The sequence below is a fragment of the Abramis brama genome (assembly GCF_963993115.1).
Source record: "Abramis brama genome assembly, chromosome: 20".
NCBI classification, from domain to species: domain Eukaryota; kingdom Metazoa; phylum Chordata; class Actinopteri; order Cypriniformes; family Leuciscidae; genus Abramis; species Abramis brama.
Genome location: NC_139982.1, coordinates 1,715,767 through 1,734,690, shown reverse-complemented (window position 1 = coordinate 1,734,690; position 18,924 = coordinate 1,715,767). Strand labels below are relative to the sequence as shown.

The window sequence follows — 18,924 nt, the reverse complement described above, 5'->3', positions numbered from 1 at the left end:
AGAGAGCGAGATAAATCTGTAGGCTTGCTTATCATAGCTTCATGTTCCAACATCGGATCCCCAAAGTCCTAACCCATGTGGTGTCTCGACAGCTGCAGTGCTGGAGTGACCGGGGAGAACTGAAGCCAAGAACAAAGCCCTTTCATCCTGAAATCCTCAGAGAGTGTGATAGCCTACACTAGTAAGAGTGGCCTGAGTGTGTTGAACACCCAAGCACTTATCACACTTATCATGTGTGTCTTCACTCATAATAAAGCGAGGACAAGAAACCACAAACATACAGAATTGCATCGCGTTCACCCTGAAGAGTAATAATCCACTTGATGTGGGTCGCTGAACATGATGAATCCGGAGAATAAGAAAATAAAAAATAAACATGCAGATAGATCGCCTTCTCGAGAAGATGGATCTGAAGAAAAGCTGAGTGGAGACGAAAGTCATGGGTTGCTTTTGTGGAGAAGCCAATGGAAGATGCGTGATGCAGACTGAATGAATGATATAGACTTAAAAAACACAAAGAGAAAACACAAGCAATACACAAATCTATGTAACGTTAACACAAGACAATGAACAGAAGGGGCAGAGGGCTTCAATCATCATTAGAGCGCCACCCTCAGGATGAATAACGCAAGGACATTAGAATTCTGCCAAAAGTGTGTCTGATGTGTTCAGCGATTAGAATATAAAGCTTACAAAATGTTTATTATAAACTAGTGCTAAGACCCAGAATCTGCCCTACCTAAATGTATGGCCAGGAGCCGCTACTGGCGAATTCCAAACTAGTCGAACTGGTCTTGGCTATTGGACACACAGTCTGCCTGTGCCTATTGATTCCGGACCCGCACCGCAAATGTTAATATTAGTCCACTTGTTAAATCATATATTAGTGGTTCATCCACAGGATTTTGGACTCTGCCTCCCCAGACAGAACCATCTTGTGCCTGGATTGTCCCAAAAGTCCTCTGCTGGTGTTGTCGGGATATCCTCACTTTTGATCTCCAACACAGTTCTTATGGAGTTGTACTGAGTGCAACAATCAGATCAATCTGACACATTCAAGGAGTTTGGCAGGAGTTAATTACTCGCCTGCTGAGAGGAAAGAAGTCATGTCAGTGTTCCAGTGTTTGAGAGCCAGGAAAACATTACCTCTCCATTCTAGAGAAAAACAAGATAGCTTTTGTCTCGAAACCTGAATTTGGATTATTTACAGACAAGAACTGTTTTTTTGTGTGTTTTTTAAATACTGTATATGTTCTCCATTTATATTCTACCAAGAAGTCATACATTTAAATGTTTGTTTAAGAAAATATATATTTTATGGGAAATAACATATTTATGAGAGTTGATAAAATGGTCAGGAAACTAGTGGGACAATTCTATTTGAGGGGGGAATTCTCCAAAAATTAATTGAGCCATAGTTTATTTGCATGTGCTTTCTGTTATTCCCTTAGATTTACCTGCTTCAAATGCACAGGTTCCCTAAAGCCACCGGGATGGGGTGGCGGTGGCGCAGCGGCTTGTCCCGTCATGGCTGCTTGCAGTTATATTTTTATAACACCCAGGACCATCCGCATCCATAATTCCCACTAGGGGAGCTAGGGATATATATGTTTTTGCACCTGATGGAAATTTTCAAAATTTGCAAACCTTCCCACAAAATCTGTGTTACCGAACTTGCAGGTTATTCTGAAAGCTTGGTTGTAGAGAATGCAGCAGACTTCTCCAGTCTGCAACACGTTACTATACCTGTACATCGTCACACTATCACTGCATGTCCAGGCATCTGAATCATGTCCTAATCACCTGAACACTTTATTCTCTGTGTCTCAGGTTCATGATGCTCAGCTTGGAGTTTGAGCACAGCTGTCAGTATGACTATGTTGAAGTGAGGGATGGAGACAGCTTGAACTCGCGTGTGATTGGTCGTTATTGTGGAAATGAACTACCTCCTCCAATCAAAAGCACTGGCAGTTCCCTGCACATTCTTTTCATCTCAGATGGATACAAGAACTTTGATGGGTTTTTTGCCACCTTCCAGGAGAGCTCAGGTAAGACAGATTAAAGACAATGGGCCTCATTCACCAACCGTTCTTACGAAGAAATGTGTTCTTAAACCCCACTTTTACGAAGATTCTGACATTCACGAATGTTTTCTTATGTTGGATTTGTTCTTAGCTAAGAACAAAATCTACACACACTCAAGAGCACTCTTACACACGTTTGAGTGATGACAGTTTGCTCCAAATAATTGGTTACCGCATTTTATTTAATTCTACAGTCGTTTACCCTGATAGTATTTTACTGTAATGTATTTCTGATCATTTGTTGAAAAAACTAATCATAGTATGCAAAGAAACACTAAAACTGCAATTAACATCAGCAATTAAGCTGATTAAATCAAATATTGTGCCTCGTTTGGCATTTAACTGTTGCAGTAGAATTTCTATTTCAGAATTACTGAAGTTCTTTTTTCGTTTGGTGATCGGTGGACCACTGCCGTCTGTGCGTCTTTTGGACATCCTCCAACTTTTCTTGCACACACACGGCCCTGAAGTGTCATGTCCTTATGTGGGAATTTGCGGGGCGTTCTCTTATGTTAATTACCCATACACAAAAGAAATATATTTGAAATATATTTTCAAAATATATTTTTGGAATATATGCAAATATTTGATTATATTTGATTATATTTGATATATGTTTACATATATGTTCATATATGTTTTAACTTTTGCAAATTGTTTCATTTGAAATATAAAAAGTTAACATTTTCACAAACAAACAACACATTTTCAATTTATTTTTTAGATAGACCACTTCAGCTGTGGATATGGGCATGGGAGAGCAGTGCTCTACCACTTCCCCTGCCCACATTTTTCCTACTGGTCGGGGATCGAACCGGCAACCCTTCGGTTACAAGCCCAAAGCCCTAACCAGTAGGCCACAGCTGCCCCTTTACTGACTTTATTGGCCTAAAATGACAATTTTATGTAGGAAATAACACACAGAATGCAGAGTTTTTTTCCCTATTTTTACAGAATTGAATACAGTTATTTAATAGTGTGTGTATGCAGTGTTAGACACTGAGTTCTATCTATTGTTTAAGTGCACTTCACTGCTGGAGTGTCACTGTTATACTTGCATCATAAATATTGTGCATATTTTCAATATTTAAATGACTTTAGGAAAGATGTCAATAAAACACAACAATAAATCTAATAATTGCACTTAGTGTTAGATACGTGCCACCTAATATGGCCTAATAGTCCTAGGAAAGCAACTATCTGTCATTTTACATTGCAGTCATTTAAATGTAAGTAGCCTACAGTATTTATTATAGCTGTGTGTCATAATACAGTAGTGAAATATGGTAGCCTACTGTTGTGTATAGGGGAAAAGGTAGAGGAATTACTGTGATCAAAATACATTTTCGACCCTTGTTTAGCAAGCTAAACATTTTATGACCATATATTTTGTCATATATATATATATATTTTTTTTTATTATTTTATTTATGCAGATTTTTTTACATACATAATACAAACAAAACAAAAACAAACAAACAAAAACAGCCAGCAATCGCACATTATATAAAAAGGAAAAAGTATACATATACGTGTCCATTCACTGAGCAGATGCCCTAAAACGTCCACAGATTAAGTCAAGGAAGCCTGGACCTGAGGGGAGTGAGGGTCTCAGTAAGGATAAAAATAAATAAATAAATAAATAAATAAATATATATATATATATATATATATATATATATATATATATATATATATATATATATATAAATGAAAAAATTAGGTCCCAGTTTGTGGGCTCTTCTTCCTGATGTAATCTATGAAAGAGCCCCAGATCTTCTTGAATTTATCTCGAGAGTTAGACATAGAAAACCGTATTTCTTCAAGGTATAAACAGGAAACCATATCATTAAGCCACCACTTGAAACAAGGAGGGGAAGCTGGCTTCCACTCCTTTAGGATAACCCGTTTTGCGATGGTCATACCAAACATGAGGGCTTGTTGTAAAGCAGAAGGAAGAGCCAAAGAATCGTTGGAGCAGCCCAATATCACTAAGAGACAATCAGGAGCTAGTTGTCTATTATAAACAGCACTGTACAGACTGAAAATGTCAACCCAGAATCTTGTGAGCTTAGAGCAGGACCAGAAAAGATGCCCAAGAGTTCCCTCAGCTGATTTGCATTTATCACAAGTTGGGGAAACAGCAGGAAAAAATGTATTCAGTCTAGTCTTGGAATAGTGCAACCTATGAACTACTTTAAACTGGATAAGCTGAAGTCGAGCATTAATAGAGCATGATTTTATCCTGTTTAAACCTATCGCCCATAACTCATCAGATATAACTTCGCCAGTGTCCTTGATCCACGCCTCTTTAATATGGAGAGATGGGGTTGCCACAACGAAGAGATTAACAAACCGAGAGACCAAATGTTTGGAGGTGGGAGGGGTGGTCATTATATCAAAAAAGTCATGTTGCATGGGGGTCGCGTTTAGAAGAGAAGAAGTATGCTTGACAAAATTCCTAATTTGTAGATAACGAAAAAATTGATTAGTAGGGAGTTTAAATTTAGCCTGGAGTTGGGCAAAAGAAGCAAAGTAATTATCAATGTAGAGATCTCTGATAGTAGTTATACCTTTATTTGACCATTGCATAAAAACAGCATCCATCATACCAGGCTTGAAACAGGGGTTCTGACATATGGGGGCATGAATTGACTTTTCTGGAAGGTTCAGAATTACCTTGATTTGCTTTAAAAAATTTATCGAGTTGCTGAGTAAGAAATTATTCTGTAGCGATTTAATTTTAATGTCAGGTTTTGAGAATAAAATGGCTGACAAGGAGGCACCAGTAAGTGACACAGCATTACTAAGCTCAATCTCAGGCCATCTAGGGCCAGGACCGCACACCTCTGACCCCCCAGCCGTGGACTGATTCCAGAAAACCCATGCTCTGGCGTTACAGGCCCAGTAGTAATGCCGAAAGACAGGCAGGCCTAAACCACCCTCCTCCGTGGACTTCTGTAAGTGGGCCTTTGAAAGAAGGTATAGGGGACGATACGAAGAGACATTTGTTTCATCTCTGTCCTTTTTTAATAGGACACAGATATGGGCGTCGTAGAGAGTATGGGGGAAAGTACCCTTTTTCACTGAGCAATTGACCATCCGCAGTAGGAGGGGGGCAATAACGTCTATGTGCGTCTTATAAAATTCTATCCCGAACCCATCTGGACCGCATGCTTTGCCACCGGGAAAAGAACGAATAGCGTTTTTGATCTCCTCCAGTGTAAATTCAGATTCCAATTCTAGTCTTGCAAACTCAGAAAGAACTGGAATGTCTAAAGTATGAAGAAAATTGGCAATATCAGTATCCGTGGCAATAGATCTGGAAATATATAGCTGGCTATAAAAACTAAAAAATCTGTCGTTAATCTGCTTGTGGTCAGTTAATAGCTGACCGGTGGAGGAGGAAATTTTATGTATTGCCCTATCAGAAATGACGCCCTTCAGTTGCCTAGCGAGCAATTTATCAGCCTTCTCACCCAACTCAAAGTGCTTCTGCTTTAGTTTGCGAATATAGTTCCCAACCTGCTCACCCAGAATATGGTTGTATTCGTATTTCACTTTCAAAATAGAGCTAAGAGTATCTTCAGAGCCTGAGTTTTGATATTCCTTCTCCAGTTTAGCTAGTTCATCCTCAATATCAGTGCGATGCCTGATCCTGGCCCTTTTGCGAGAAGACTGATACGAGATAATGTGCCCTCTTATCACGGCTTTAAACGACTCCCACAAAGTAGAATCAGAGACAGCGCCGTTGTCATTAGTGAGCATAAAATCAACAATTTTGGTTGATATATAGCCACTGAACATATCATCTAGATATAGAGAAGGGTTGAATTTCCAGCTATATTGAGGGGCATAAAGTTTAAAGTCAATCACCAATGAAAGGGGCACATGGTCGGAAATTAAGATACTGTGGTAAGTTGAGCTTATTACATTTGAAATAAGTCTGGAGTCAACCAGCATATAATCAATTCTAGTGAAACTGCCATGCACAGGGGAGAAAAAAGAAAATTTCTTTTCTAGGGGGTGCTGGTGCCTCCATATGTCAACCAAATCTAAAGAATTGGCAAGGTTATTGAGAACAGAGACCGATTTCAATAATGGAGCCACGGATGAGGAGGACCTATCCAATAGCAGATCAAAATAGCAATTAAAGTCGCCGCCGATAATTATGCTGAAATCATTGTATTCTGTGACAAGGTTGAATATTTTACAGAAAAAATCGGGGTTATCAAAATTTGGGGCATAAATGTTTAAGAGGACTAAAGGGACTAAGTTAACCGTACCCGTAACAAGTATGAACCTCCCACCTGGATCGGTAGTCTGGGATTTGAATACAAAATGGGATGGTTCTGCGAACAAGAATGGCAACCCCCCTCGCCTTGATGTGACTCATCCCTGATCTAAGTGAATAAATGACATATATCTATGCGGAGGGACATAGGGTGAAGTTGGACACGTGACATACAAAGGGCTGGCAAAACAAAGCATAATAAAAAAAAGACAGATAAAGAAAAACAAATAAAAACCCCAAAAGACCCAAACCCGCTAAAAGAACTAAGCGCTACATCCCACTAGCTAACAAGGAGGCAGCCGGGTAACAGAGCCCACCAAATTACACACAAAAAAAGGCCCACTTACCACGGGGCCCCGTGCGCATCTCCAACACATTAACAAGTGGTTAAATTGCACCCACAAATAGTACTCAGTAAGCGATATTCAGAACACACGCTTGGTGAGATGTAAATAACAAGAGGAAGGGTATAAACGGTGCAGCATAGAACATCAAACTTAAGAAAATAAGGAGAAAATACCACAGAGAAGTGTGTGTATATAAGAAAAGATAAGCGCATAAATTAATGAACATAGCTGGGAGTGTCTATCAGTAAAATCGAAGGTAAAAAAAAAAAAAAAAAAAATTATAGTAACAATTAAAAAAAATATATATCATAATAAAATAATAAAAAATAAAAAATGAATGAAATTGTCCCAGACTCCCAGATATAGATTTGTGTACCCGAAAAGGACACTGTGTGAAACGCTATTTAAATATATGATGTTACTATGCTGCATCAACGACCAACTGAAAAAAAAAGTTAAACCTGAACCTTTATCAAATACGTGGAATAGGAAAATATCCAGAGCGAGAAAAAAATATATATGTGTATATAACCTATGTATAACGATAGATATACATATATACATACACAATAATAATAACCTATGATATATAGGATTTAAGAGTCATTCGCTGGGTCTAAAGAGTTGGCAAACCGTTCAGCATCAGCTGGAGACGCAAACATCTTCATTGTGTTATTGTAGTCGACGTGGAGCTTGGCTGGAAAACGCAGGGAACATTTAGCACCAGCTTCGGTTAGCCGCTTCCTCACGCTTGTATAGGCTTGCCGCTGTGCCGAGACCTCCGCCGTGTAGTCAGGGAAGATAGAGACACAAAGTCAGTAGGGCTACCTTTCTCTTCCCCTTCTTTAATGCCCACAATCCTGACATTGAGTCTGCAAGAGCGGCCCTCCAAGTCGTTCACTTTCGCCCTGAGGAGACCGTTAGCCACCTGTAGCTCGCTGCAAGTAACTTCCAGAGCTGTTATGCGGCTGTCACTGGCTGACAAGGCTTCGTCGAAATCATCAAAGCGGCGCTCGGTTTCCTGTTTTTTTTTCTGAAGCGATGATAGCGTTACTTCAATTGCGTCGAGACGGCCCTCCAGAGATTTCTTTAGGGCATCCATGAGAGAGGTGTTTTTCGCGAGCTCAGCCCCATGGCTAGCAATACCAGCTAGTATCGCATCGTTGCTAGTGGCCGACGAGCTCGTCTTGGATGTATCCCTCTGACTATCGTCTTTCTTAGGCATGTTGGCATAAAACCACTCCCGACAGGTTACAGCACAGTTTAAGGGCAAATCAGCGTAAAATAGAGTTAAAGTGCAATAATATGAAAGTAAAATTAAGGAGATGTCACGGAGCACTCCGAAAACACGTCTACTCCATTACTGCGCACGAGCGCCCCCATATATTTTACATTACATGTTATAAATGTAAATATATTTCACACTTAACATCATATATTTTTGTTATATTTCAGAATATATTTCAAAATGATAAATATAAGTGAACAACAATGCAAATATATTTCAATGTATTTGGAATATATGCCACATATATTTTTGACACTTTAAAATATATTTCAATATTTTTTTTTCTGTATGGGTAGGAACAACTCATCAATCCTAAGAACACATGTGCGAACAATTCTGTTGTTTAAGAACATGTCATGAATCCGATGTAGACTTTTCTTAGGAAGATTATTAAGTACAAAGTTAAGAAAATATTGGTGGATATTGGTGAATGAAGAAGATATTGGTGAATGAGGCCCATTATTATCAGTACACTCTTTAAAAATATAGTTCATTATATTTGCATTCAATCATTTAGCAGATGTTCTTATCTGAAGTGATTTACAATTGAGGAATACGATAAGCGATGCATCTGAAAGAGGAAATAAACACAAGAAATACTATACTGAACGATGTCTGAAACTTTGTGTGCTAGTTTAAGCTGGAACAGGGAGGGATTAAGGAATAGTGAGACTATATAAATTTTTCAGCAGGATGCAGTCAAGTGTTTGCGGAAGGGATGAGTTTTGAGTTTTCAGCTGTTTCTTGTATATTGCCAGGGATTCTGTCCGGATAGGGTTGAATAGATTATTCCACCAGCAAAGAACGTTCCTGACAGTGATTTTGATTGTATAATGGTGAGCAGAGGCAGGAGGGTGTGGAGCTCGTGGCTGTCCTGTAGCCGAGCACTAATGCGGGCCACTGTGTGTGACATGCTCTCTAGGGCCCGTTGAAACCAGGCGTGCTGCTGCCGTCCTGATATGCATGGATGGAGTCATCTCATAGTTTTTTTTTTTTTTTTTTTTTTGTCATATTGGTATTCTCTAGTATTCCCTCACATTCTATTGAATTAATAGGAAATCATCTGATTTTAATGAGAAAACATAACCTAACGAGTCAGCGTTTTTATATCTGAATTCTCCCTGCACATTCTTACAATGCGTCCTAAACATTTACATGGTTATTTATTTAAAGGCTGGAATTTCCCCTGCTTATTAAAAGTTACATTAATCTTCATCACAGTAGCAATTATCAGATCAGCTGATGGACGAAACACCTCAATATTTATTTTACAAATGTCAAAATGATTCTTCTGAAATCTGAATACAGAATTGTGCGAAATTCACCATGTATAGTTATTCACTGTAGTTATGTAATTATGTTGTTACATAATATTGTATTATTTGGACAGTAACTGTAAATGATTCAGCAGTGTTTTCATTAACATCATGTATTTCGAAGCAGTAAAGAATTAGATTTGGTTACATTTTGGCCAGTAAAATGCTGGTCAACAAAAAGACATCAAGAAATAATATTCACGCTTCACAACTTACTCAGAGAAATGATGCTGAATGTGTATGGATTTAAAGACATGAAGCTTTATATCCAAGCATTTATACTGTCGCACCGAGATGATGAATGGTAAACATGGATCAGTAAGTATTGTGTAATAGTGCAATATAGTAATAGGGGCTGGTATGTACTGTAATACATTTATTGTATATTCAAATCAATTTCTGCTAATAATCCCAGATATATGCATAATGATGTACATCAAAATTATATTTTGTGTTGGTTCAGATACCCGTGTTGGCAGTGTGCTGTTGACACACCCTTAACAATTTCTATATATTGCTTATCCTGCCCTGAATAGACCATAAACAATTAATTTACATAAATATATCCTAAAAACTAATCCCGTCCCACTGATGCTGCAAATCAGGTGATTTTAGGTTAATGTTTTGGCTGTAAGTCAATGGTGCCATACTTTCTTTTCTAAAATAGAAATACAAAATTAAAATTGTGCACACTGAAGATGAGGATGAAAAGGATGATCACAAGATCAAAAATCCACATTTCCATGATATATTCCTGGGGGGAAAAAGAATGAAAAAAAAGTTAAGCTTTGCTTGTCTTAAACTTTAAGACATTAAAGGGGTAATTCCATGCTTTAACCACTAGATGGAAGTACGTTTTAAGTCTACATTTTAAACAGGTACAAATCTTAAATTGTTTTTAAAGTTTCTTTGAATTGCATCAGTAGACATTCAAAACATCACTGTTTTGAAGCAACTCATTTTATTTTAGATTGTTTTGTTTATTAATTATTGTTATTATTTTCTTCTGCTCAACCTTATCTAACCTTCACCAGTGTAAATGCTCTTGTCCCCTCTTGCATTTAGGAAACTGGTATTCTGAACGACATGCCAATAATACTACTCCACTGTCTAGATCTGTTAAGCTGTTTAGGCTAAACACTTTTGCTGGGGCTGTTAAGAGGGGAAAGGAGAAATGAACAGAGGATTTAGGGCTGCCTTTATCCAAAGTGCAGAATTTAAAAAAGGATTGGGAGAAACTGCAAGACAATTTGTTGAATTCTGTAATTTTACCGTATGATAGAAGCAAGTGTTTATAGAAGTGGAACCTACCAATCCGAATTTGCTCCCCATGGTCGTTTGAGAGAATCTTGGGAATTAAAAAAATCACTATGAAATACAACAATATAATGTGTCCAGATAATGATATGATTACTTTTGTCCTCTTGTCTTAAGTGTCAGGTCCCGTAGAGGTGGAGGAGCATATCCCTAACACACCCCAAACATCAGGGAGGGGTAGGGTGACCAGATCTCTCAGAGTGGTATACGGGACGGACAGGCACCTTTACCCCCACCTTACATATGCTCATGACAATAACGTTACCTATTTAGGAAATGTATGTAGTCTTACCTAAAAATGCAGAGAACAAGAGGGTGCATCAGCGTCAGTTTTGTACTTTTCGCTGAAAGCAATTTTTGCCAGTGCGCTATTGTCTTTCATGAGTTTATCGTAAAATGCAGAGTAGTCCAGTCCAAAATTAATCTCCACGGCCAGAGATAAGACTCCAAAGGAGCACAAAGGAAATCATCATCTCGCATGCCACCAGCTTCAGCGAGGGCGTCCATCGGCTTTTTAATGTCAGAGGGAATAAATGATTCATCCAGCCTGGCCTGCGAGATTTCTTTCAGGTCATGAATGTGCGAAGCCTCTTCTGTGCAGGGTTCGTACAGGTGCTTGAAATCCTTGAAAGTGCTTGAATTTTGATGTTGTGTTTTCAAGGTTTGAAAAGTGCTTGAATTTTGGATAAAATGCTTGAAAATGCTTGAATTTGTAACTGTATTTCTTTCACAAGATATATCTTTCTGACGAAATAGTTCTTTATTAAATGGAGAAAAAAATGTAGCCCTTCAGAATCAGATACAGATTGATTTGCGTTAACGCTGGCCAGAACAAAAGTAGGCGGAGTTTTCATTTTGATATCCGCGGTTGTTTGGATGCACCGTTTTTATTGGCCACGCAGCGGCAACAGTTGAACTATTTTAAACTTTGACCGCGGCGTGCGCGCGAGCTCGCTGAGCTCCGCTTTGGTCCGAGTCGCGCGGCGCAAGCCATTGAAATATATCGGTTTCATTTCATAGCGCAGCGCGGTCCGCGTCCTAAAGGGCCATTAGTGACTGAGAGTACTTGGTGTGATAATGTAATGTATTGCATGTCCGTTATGTCACGTTCATTTGTGGAATATGCAGGGAACATTGCCAAAATTACAGAACTGTAACGTGCAAATTAACCTGCAAACGTTAGCCCAGTGCATAACAACAGTCGCTGATTGCTGAACTGAAATCAGTCAGTGTCATAAGTATTATACTGTTACTGTAAGGTTTAGGATGGCCCTATGCAATATTTACACTGCTCTATTCCAGTAAATGTATTAGCTAACGTTATGTCTTGGCCCAAGACATCTTGGCAATGAAATACATTTATCAGGCAGGTGCCTGTGCACTCAGATATTGTTCAAACCTTGTCTATATCAAGAATGTGTCCCAAAATGGGAAGGCCTGTCAAATATTTCTGTTCAAATCTTCAAGTCTTCATATTTGAAATTAATTCAGTTTTTACAGCCTATAAATCACATTATCTGGTAAGCAATATTTGGACATTAATATATTGAAAAGTATATTATTCATATACTTAGTGATACATTTTGAAGAATAAAACTTGTGATTGGCTTAAATATTAGGGCTGCACAATATATCGAAATATTGCAAATGTATATATTACAATATGCATAATTGCTTGCATATCGCAACGGCTTGCAATAACTGGGGTCATGAACAAAAGACAAAGAAAATCACTCACTGCTTTTGGCTGAATAGGCTAACTTTTGTAGCTTTAATAAGAATCAGTATATTTAATTCATGCAGTGAAAACTAAGCAGTGTTTATTTTTACATTTGATTAATCAGTTTCTGTTGTTAAATAAACCTAATGTAGGATAACCTGAACCCCTAAACCCCAGTGATGTTAAAATAACACTTCTTACGCTACAGAACACTGATGTTCACTGTCTTGAAGTTGTAGGGATATTTTCTTATCACAAAAAGAATGTGAAACACGTATGTGTAGGTTATATCATTTTAAAGATATTTTAAAGTTAATTTAAGTTAATTTGACACACTTTAAGCATTATCGTATCGCATATTGAATATTGCATTATTTAATGAGTTATCGCATATCTAATTTTTCTTCAATATCGTGCAGCCCTCTGCTATTATGAAACATTTGGCTGTTTATCTCTTTTGATGTGATAAAAACACTAAATAATAATTTTAACTATGTATTGGTATGTAATTTACGGTAGTGTAAGGTGCTGGAAAAAGCTTTAAAATGGACCTGGAAAGTGCTTGAAAAGTGCTTGAATTTGACCTTGGAAAAAGTGTACGAACCCTGTCTGTGGCAGATATTGTCTTGCTGTACTGTCTCCAGTGTGAAGTGAAAAGTTCCTGTTTGCTTAAGTGCAAATCCAAGCCAAAGTTTTGTTCAAGGGTTGCTGAACGTGTCTCTTAGAAACTTTGGGCAGTTTTTTGAAGAATGCACGCAGTCGCAGACCATCGGAAAGGTGCAGAATTCGTCCGAGAGAGGAAACGCATGTTACCGTACTGCAGTGATAGTCCAGCTGTACCAAGTCACAAAAGCCTTTGAGCTCCTCTACACGCACTGTGTAGATATGCAAGTATTGGGTATTGTGGATGATGTGTGCCCAAAATCTCCCTTCCTAGCTTCAGCTGCAGATTTCTCCAGGTCTAGCCTTTACAAGCTCTCCTAACACCGCCAACGGTTTTGTTATCAGCACAGAGAGCAACTACTTTTTGATCAAGGCCATATTTTTCAATGACGTGGGAAATATATTTTTATGTTTCCAAATCCGGTCTCACCTGGCAGCGATGAGAATTAAATTATCTTGACTTTTACACCCTCTAGTGGATTGAAGTATCGCACAAGCACGAGGAACAATTTAAGGTCTTCCTGGTTGGACACATCCACAGTTACTGTGAGAAAGGAGCATTGTCCAAATCACGCTGAACTTCAGATTCGCAAGTTTGCTTCACAAAAAATTAAAAAATAATCACTGACACTTAGATTAGAACATAATGTCGCCGCGGCCTCGGTGAGCAATAGAAAAACGAGTCCAAAAAAGTATTTTTGAATTGAGTCCAAATCTGAGTGACCTCGGAGTCTACAAGGGGTCTCGGGTCCATCCATTCGCTGGGAACCGACCAGACATAGGAGAACAAATAGGAGAATCCTTGATTGGGAAATTACTGTCAGCCAAATGTTAGCTATAATGGGAGACTCCAATCTGGCACTACTTTACACATGCAGATGTGCAAATCAATAGTTTTCTGAGAGCCACATTTATCATAAAAGGGTGCTAGAATTAAAAAAACTCCAATCCTTCCACAGAGATTGTAGTTTTATCAGTGAAGTTAAACAACTGGAAGCGGCTGCAACAGCTTCTGGAAACCTTCCAAGTTCATTTTCCCAATACACACATTTTTTGTCACCTAATCACCTTTTTGAATGGAGTAGATAAAAATATACTACAGTTGCTAAAAAAACACTAAAGAAAATCATAAAAAAAAGTCAATATTGCAAAATAAATTGTTGTCGTACAGAACCACATGGCCCGGTTTGTCAGAAATTTGGGTTGAATGAAGAACGAGGACTCAAGGATGCGGAGAAATGGGCTTTATTAAATAGCAAGATAAACTAAATGAACATAAACCACCCTATAGGGATTCAATAGGGAGCATGTAAACAGAAAATAGGGAAGGATGGGGCAAATAAAGCAATAGTAGCAAGAAGGGTGTTTAAGATAATAAACAGTGGAGCACATGGCTTTGTGTTGTTTGTTTCTTAGTGCCACACAAAACCACACGAACACGCAGCCAATGAGAGCTCTCACCGACTGCAAGTCCACACTAAACATGACAACATGTAAGCAAACGTCCCGATGAAGAACCTGACCTGTGTGCTACACAGCCGGTTCGAATATTTTGGACGACTATATTTCAACTGTGCTTCTGAATAGCAGTTTTCTTGCTAATGATCATTGCAATTTTGTCTTTCAAGAAAACTTATTTTGATATCCTGTACACATTAATGTATATACTGTTGTGTATGTTTTTGTGTGTCTACAGTATACAATGTATTAATGATGGAACAGAATGACTGACGTGTAACTGTATCTATTTGTGTAGAATGCTCTTCCTCTCCATGTATGCATGATGGCACCTGCATCTTACACTCCTCTCACTCCTTCCACTGCGCCTGTCTGGCTGGATATACCGGAAAGAGATGTGAACATGGTGAGAACAGTCTTTCCAAAAGAGAAATGTAACATTTAAGAGGATGCTTATCCATATGTAACAGGGTTTAGGTATAGACTCGGATTGCAGCTGATTTGTTGTTGATGTTTTGTTTAAAATGTATTAACTCTCTATGGTAATTTCTTCGATCACTACCCTTACAGGACAAATGCATGGCATGTATTTTGTAAGGTGGCACATTTTATACCTTAACATGTAACGATTGTATGTGCATGATCTCTCAGTGCTTGAATGCAGAAGGCCTTTGATTCCGGCCCACGGGACTGCAGTGCATCTGGATGTAAGGGTTGGAGGACATGTTCTGTTCCAGTGTGACCCTGGATACACATTAAATGGTTTCCAGATGGCCGCCTGTCTGCTGGATGGGTCATGGAGTGCACCAACTCCACAGTGTGGTGAGCAATTGAAAACTCATTATAAGGTATAGATCGGGCTGCAAGGCAATAATAATAATGATGATAATTCAATTCAAATTTGTTTTAATCAGTTTCTCTTTAAAAGTGTCATCATATGCAGCCTCTAATCAATATGTTTAAAAAATGTGTTTGCTAATAGTTGAAGCATGACTGTATCTTTTCACCAGTGCCTTACCACAACTGCGGCATTCCTCCAAAGCCAGAGCATGGTGATCACTTCCTTGTTTATGGACCAAATGATGTACTTATTGCTATACAGTATTTTTGCTATAATCAATACAAACTGAATGGAGCCCCTCAGAGAACATGCCTGGGCAACAACACTTGGAGTGGGACGGCACCAACCTGTGTTAAAGGTACCTGGACTCAGAATTTAGCTAGAAATGTATTCATTGTATGATAATTAATATTGTCAATTAAGTTGTTATTGTTGTTGTTTCTTCAGTAGCTCTAGGTCCTGAGATGTTTAAAGACAAAAAGAAGTTCTTTAAAGTCTTCTTCTGGCGGCACTGAACTACTAAATCATGCTTTCATTTATCTTTTTGACTGAAATTAAAACTATTGATTGGTTACGGCAGATCCAGAGTGGCTCTGGGCAGATCCAATAGTTTTAAACTTCAACAGAGTACCCGCCTTCAAGGAAGTTAATGCTTGTCAATGGAGAGTGGCCAGACTCTCTGTACAAATGAAATGTATGAGAGTCTGGTAGGACCAGGCTATTCTCCTACTGCAGCAAATTAAAATTTTCTTAGTGATATTTGGCGCCAGTTAATCAGAAAGTGGCGATTTTCTTCCTTTCATCTCGCTGGATGGAAATAAATATGCAAATTTCCATATGGAAACATATGTAGCTAGTGCAGTGCTTTAATTAAACCTTTGAATTTCTTCTACTTACAGAGCTAGACATCATTTCTGGAGCAGATCATGAACAGAACAAAGGCAAACACAAACATACTGGACAAGATGAAGTGGGCCATACCAAGAACAAAACTTCAGAAGAAGAAGAAAATGAGTCAAAACCAGACAAAGATAGACCAAAAAAAACTACCGCTGGAAAGGATGATGGAGGACTAGATTTAGAGCTTGGAAAAGATATAGGCAAAGATATTGGGAGTAATTTTGTACAAGAAAAGCCTAAAGTTGAAAATAAGGATACTGACATCAGCATTAACACAATTGGAAAGAAAGAAACTGGAGGGGATAAGGATAATCTTAAACTCCTTGACAAAGATGGACATCTAGATATTAGAGAAAAAGATGGAAGTCCAACAAAAGATTTGGGCATGGATATCTTAGATATTGTGTTGATAGACAGTAATCAGACAGCAAAGGACAAAACCAAATATGGCGGCATGGACAAAGGACAAAAAATAACCGATGGACCCCAATACACGATATTAACCGAAGATGAGAATGAAAACATTCTTTATGAAATTGATATCATACACAGGGGGAATAACACTGAATTTTTAAATAGCAATGACATAGAAGAGAATTTGGGGACACTGCCTCAAAAAGAAACTGAAGAACTCCCAACAGCTTCTACTGGCAATAACAGCACAGCATTCATACCAACAGCGAGCACAACAACCGAAAGAGTGACAACGAGGGTTAAACCTATGGAAAAGGTCAAAGTGGATACAGTAAATGAAAAGACAGCAGAGCAAGTTTTGCAACAAGAAACAAATAGAGAATCTCAATCAAACCTAAAGAATGAAGGTAAATATCCACATGCATCTTATTGAAACTCTATGAACATTTCTACAATGATACACATTCATTAGACTGTCTCTTTGGGTTAGAATGAAAACAAACACTATTTATACAGAGAAATGTATGCAACTAATAATCTTTTATAGTGAAGTAGGTGCTGGTTGAACATGTTTGAGAATCTAGCTGCATTCTCCTCAAGTGTTGTTCAGAACTTCACTCTTCCTTTAGAGTCTTCAGCTTGTCAAAGGATAGTCTATAATGGCGCTGTCCTAAATTTGACAATTGATGTGGACTTGGATGCCCTGTTTTATGATTCAGAACTCTTTTGGCTACTGTTCACCTTTTTAAGAAGCTGTACTGATGCAGACTTCACAACTACCCAACATTAAATGGCGTATTATGTCACCAAAGTATAATCTTCAGAGGACGACCATAGGAGCTGTGGGTGGCATTGAGGACAGGGCTAATGTGACATTTGATACAGATATTTAAATTAAGCACCTAGATTCAGCAGTCAACTTTAAAGGTGCAAAAGATGATCAGGGAAATGCTAACTTTAGCCTGCTAGCATTGATCCCACCCTCCCTTCAAATCGCCGTCCAAAGCCACGTCTCTTCCAAAACACATGAATGCACACAGACCAGAAGCGAGACGACCAGAGACAACGTTATTGGATTACATTGCGTGTCATTTGCCGATGAGAAAACCTGAGTGAGTAACAGTACTACAACAACCAACGTAAACAACTGTTTGCCTGCCATTCTCGTTCTGTCTGCACAGCGTACATGAACACACAGATGACGTATGATCAGTGGTGTAGTCTACGTGATACGCAGGTATACGCCGTATACCCACTAGAAAAGGCCAAGGATTTGCGTATACCCACTTAAAAAAAGCGTGAGGATACTTCGTTTTGTGTCAGAACGTTCACACTTTCATTCATAAATTCACCCCGTCTGTGTTTGCGAAGCGACGGATCGAATCGCGGAATCCAGTCACAAATGGAACGTGCTATATAAAGCAGAACGTCACGGAATTTGGCTATTTTTGAATGAATAAATCAAAAGTAGCTGCTGTACAATGAATAAAATCTCGATATGGACTAGTGTCTATGAATATTAAAGCTAAAAGAGACTTTGTTCTACGCGTCTCTGGGAATGAGCGCTCAGTGTGTGCTCCACTACACACACACACACACACACAGAAGCACGTGTTTAGAGATATTAGAGTATACTCACTACAAAAAACTAGACTACACCACTGCGTATGATGTCTGCGTGAACAGGCTGCGCAGTGGTATGCAAACACGCGCTGACTGACAGGGAACACATTATCATTTCATTCGGACTGAATGCAATGATTGAACGAACATTTTTTGGTCCTACACCTTCCATAGACGATATATATTTGATAGGGATGTGACGCTATACTAAAATGTGATGAGTGAAAAGCTGTCTCGCGATATCGCCATGATGGAGCGTGAGGGTGAAATTAGCATAGAAAATATGTCACCGCTACATTCACATTACATGACCGCCTCCACTGTCGTTTTGCTGTTTTAATAAAAATAAAAACCATTGTAAACTATTGTAAACGTCTGCTCATCCAGCACGAGTTACAGTCGCACACAGTGCAGCAGGAATCACAGTTCACTGATCGCGTGACGATGGCGGAGGATTCGTTTTGCAACAGAGCCTAAACGTCTGATAAATGTCTTATCTTGTAGAATGCGCGCTCAGCACGGCTGCTCCCAGACACACGGAGGACGTGCGATCGCAAATCCGAGCTCCCTGATGTGCGCAAATTAGGCTGCATACAATAGCCTGTCTCCCAATTTCAAACCTATCTCTGGAATGTGTAGTTGTGGCTCGGGTCTCTGTT

The 18,924-nt window shown here is 38.8% G+C and overlaps 1 protein-coding gene across 2 annotated transcripts in view; it reads left to right on the top strand.

Annotated features, from left to right (window-relative positions):
* pamr1b (peptidase domain containing associated with muscle regeneration 1b) overlaps positions 1 to 18,924 on the top strand; it is a 42,302-nt gene that overhangs the window by 14,647 nt on the left and 8,731 nt on the right. For both annotated transcript variants that reach the window (XM_084094767.1, XM_084094768.1), the window contains 5 exons: positions 1,831 to 2,048; positions 14,786 to 14,893; positions 15,139 to 15,309; positions 15,498 to 15,686; positions 16,228 to 17,049. In XM_084094767.1, coding sequence (XP_083950893.1) covers positions 1,831 to 2,048; positions 14,786 to 14,893; positions 15,139 to 15,309; positions 15,498 to 15,686; positions 16,228 to 17,049 — 1,508 coding nt within the window. The remainder of the gene's footprint in view (positions 1 to 1,830; positions 2,049 to 14,785; positions 14,894 to 15,138; positions 15,310 to 15,497; positions 15,687 to 16,227; positions 17,050 to 18,924) is intronic.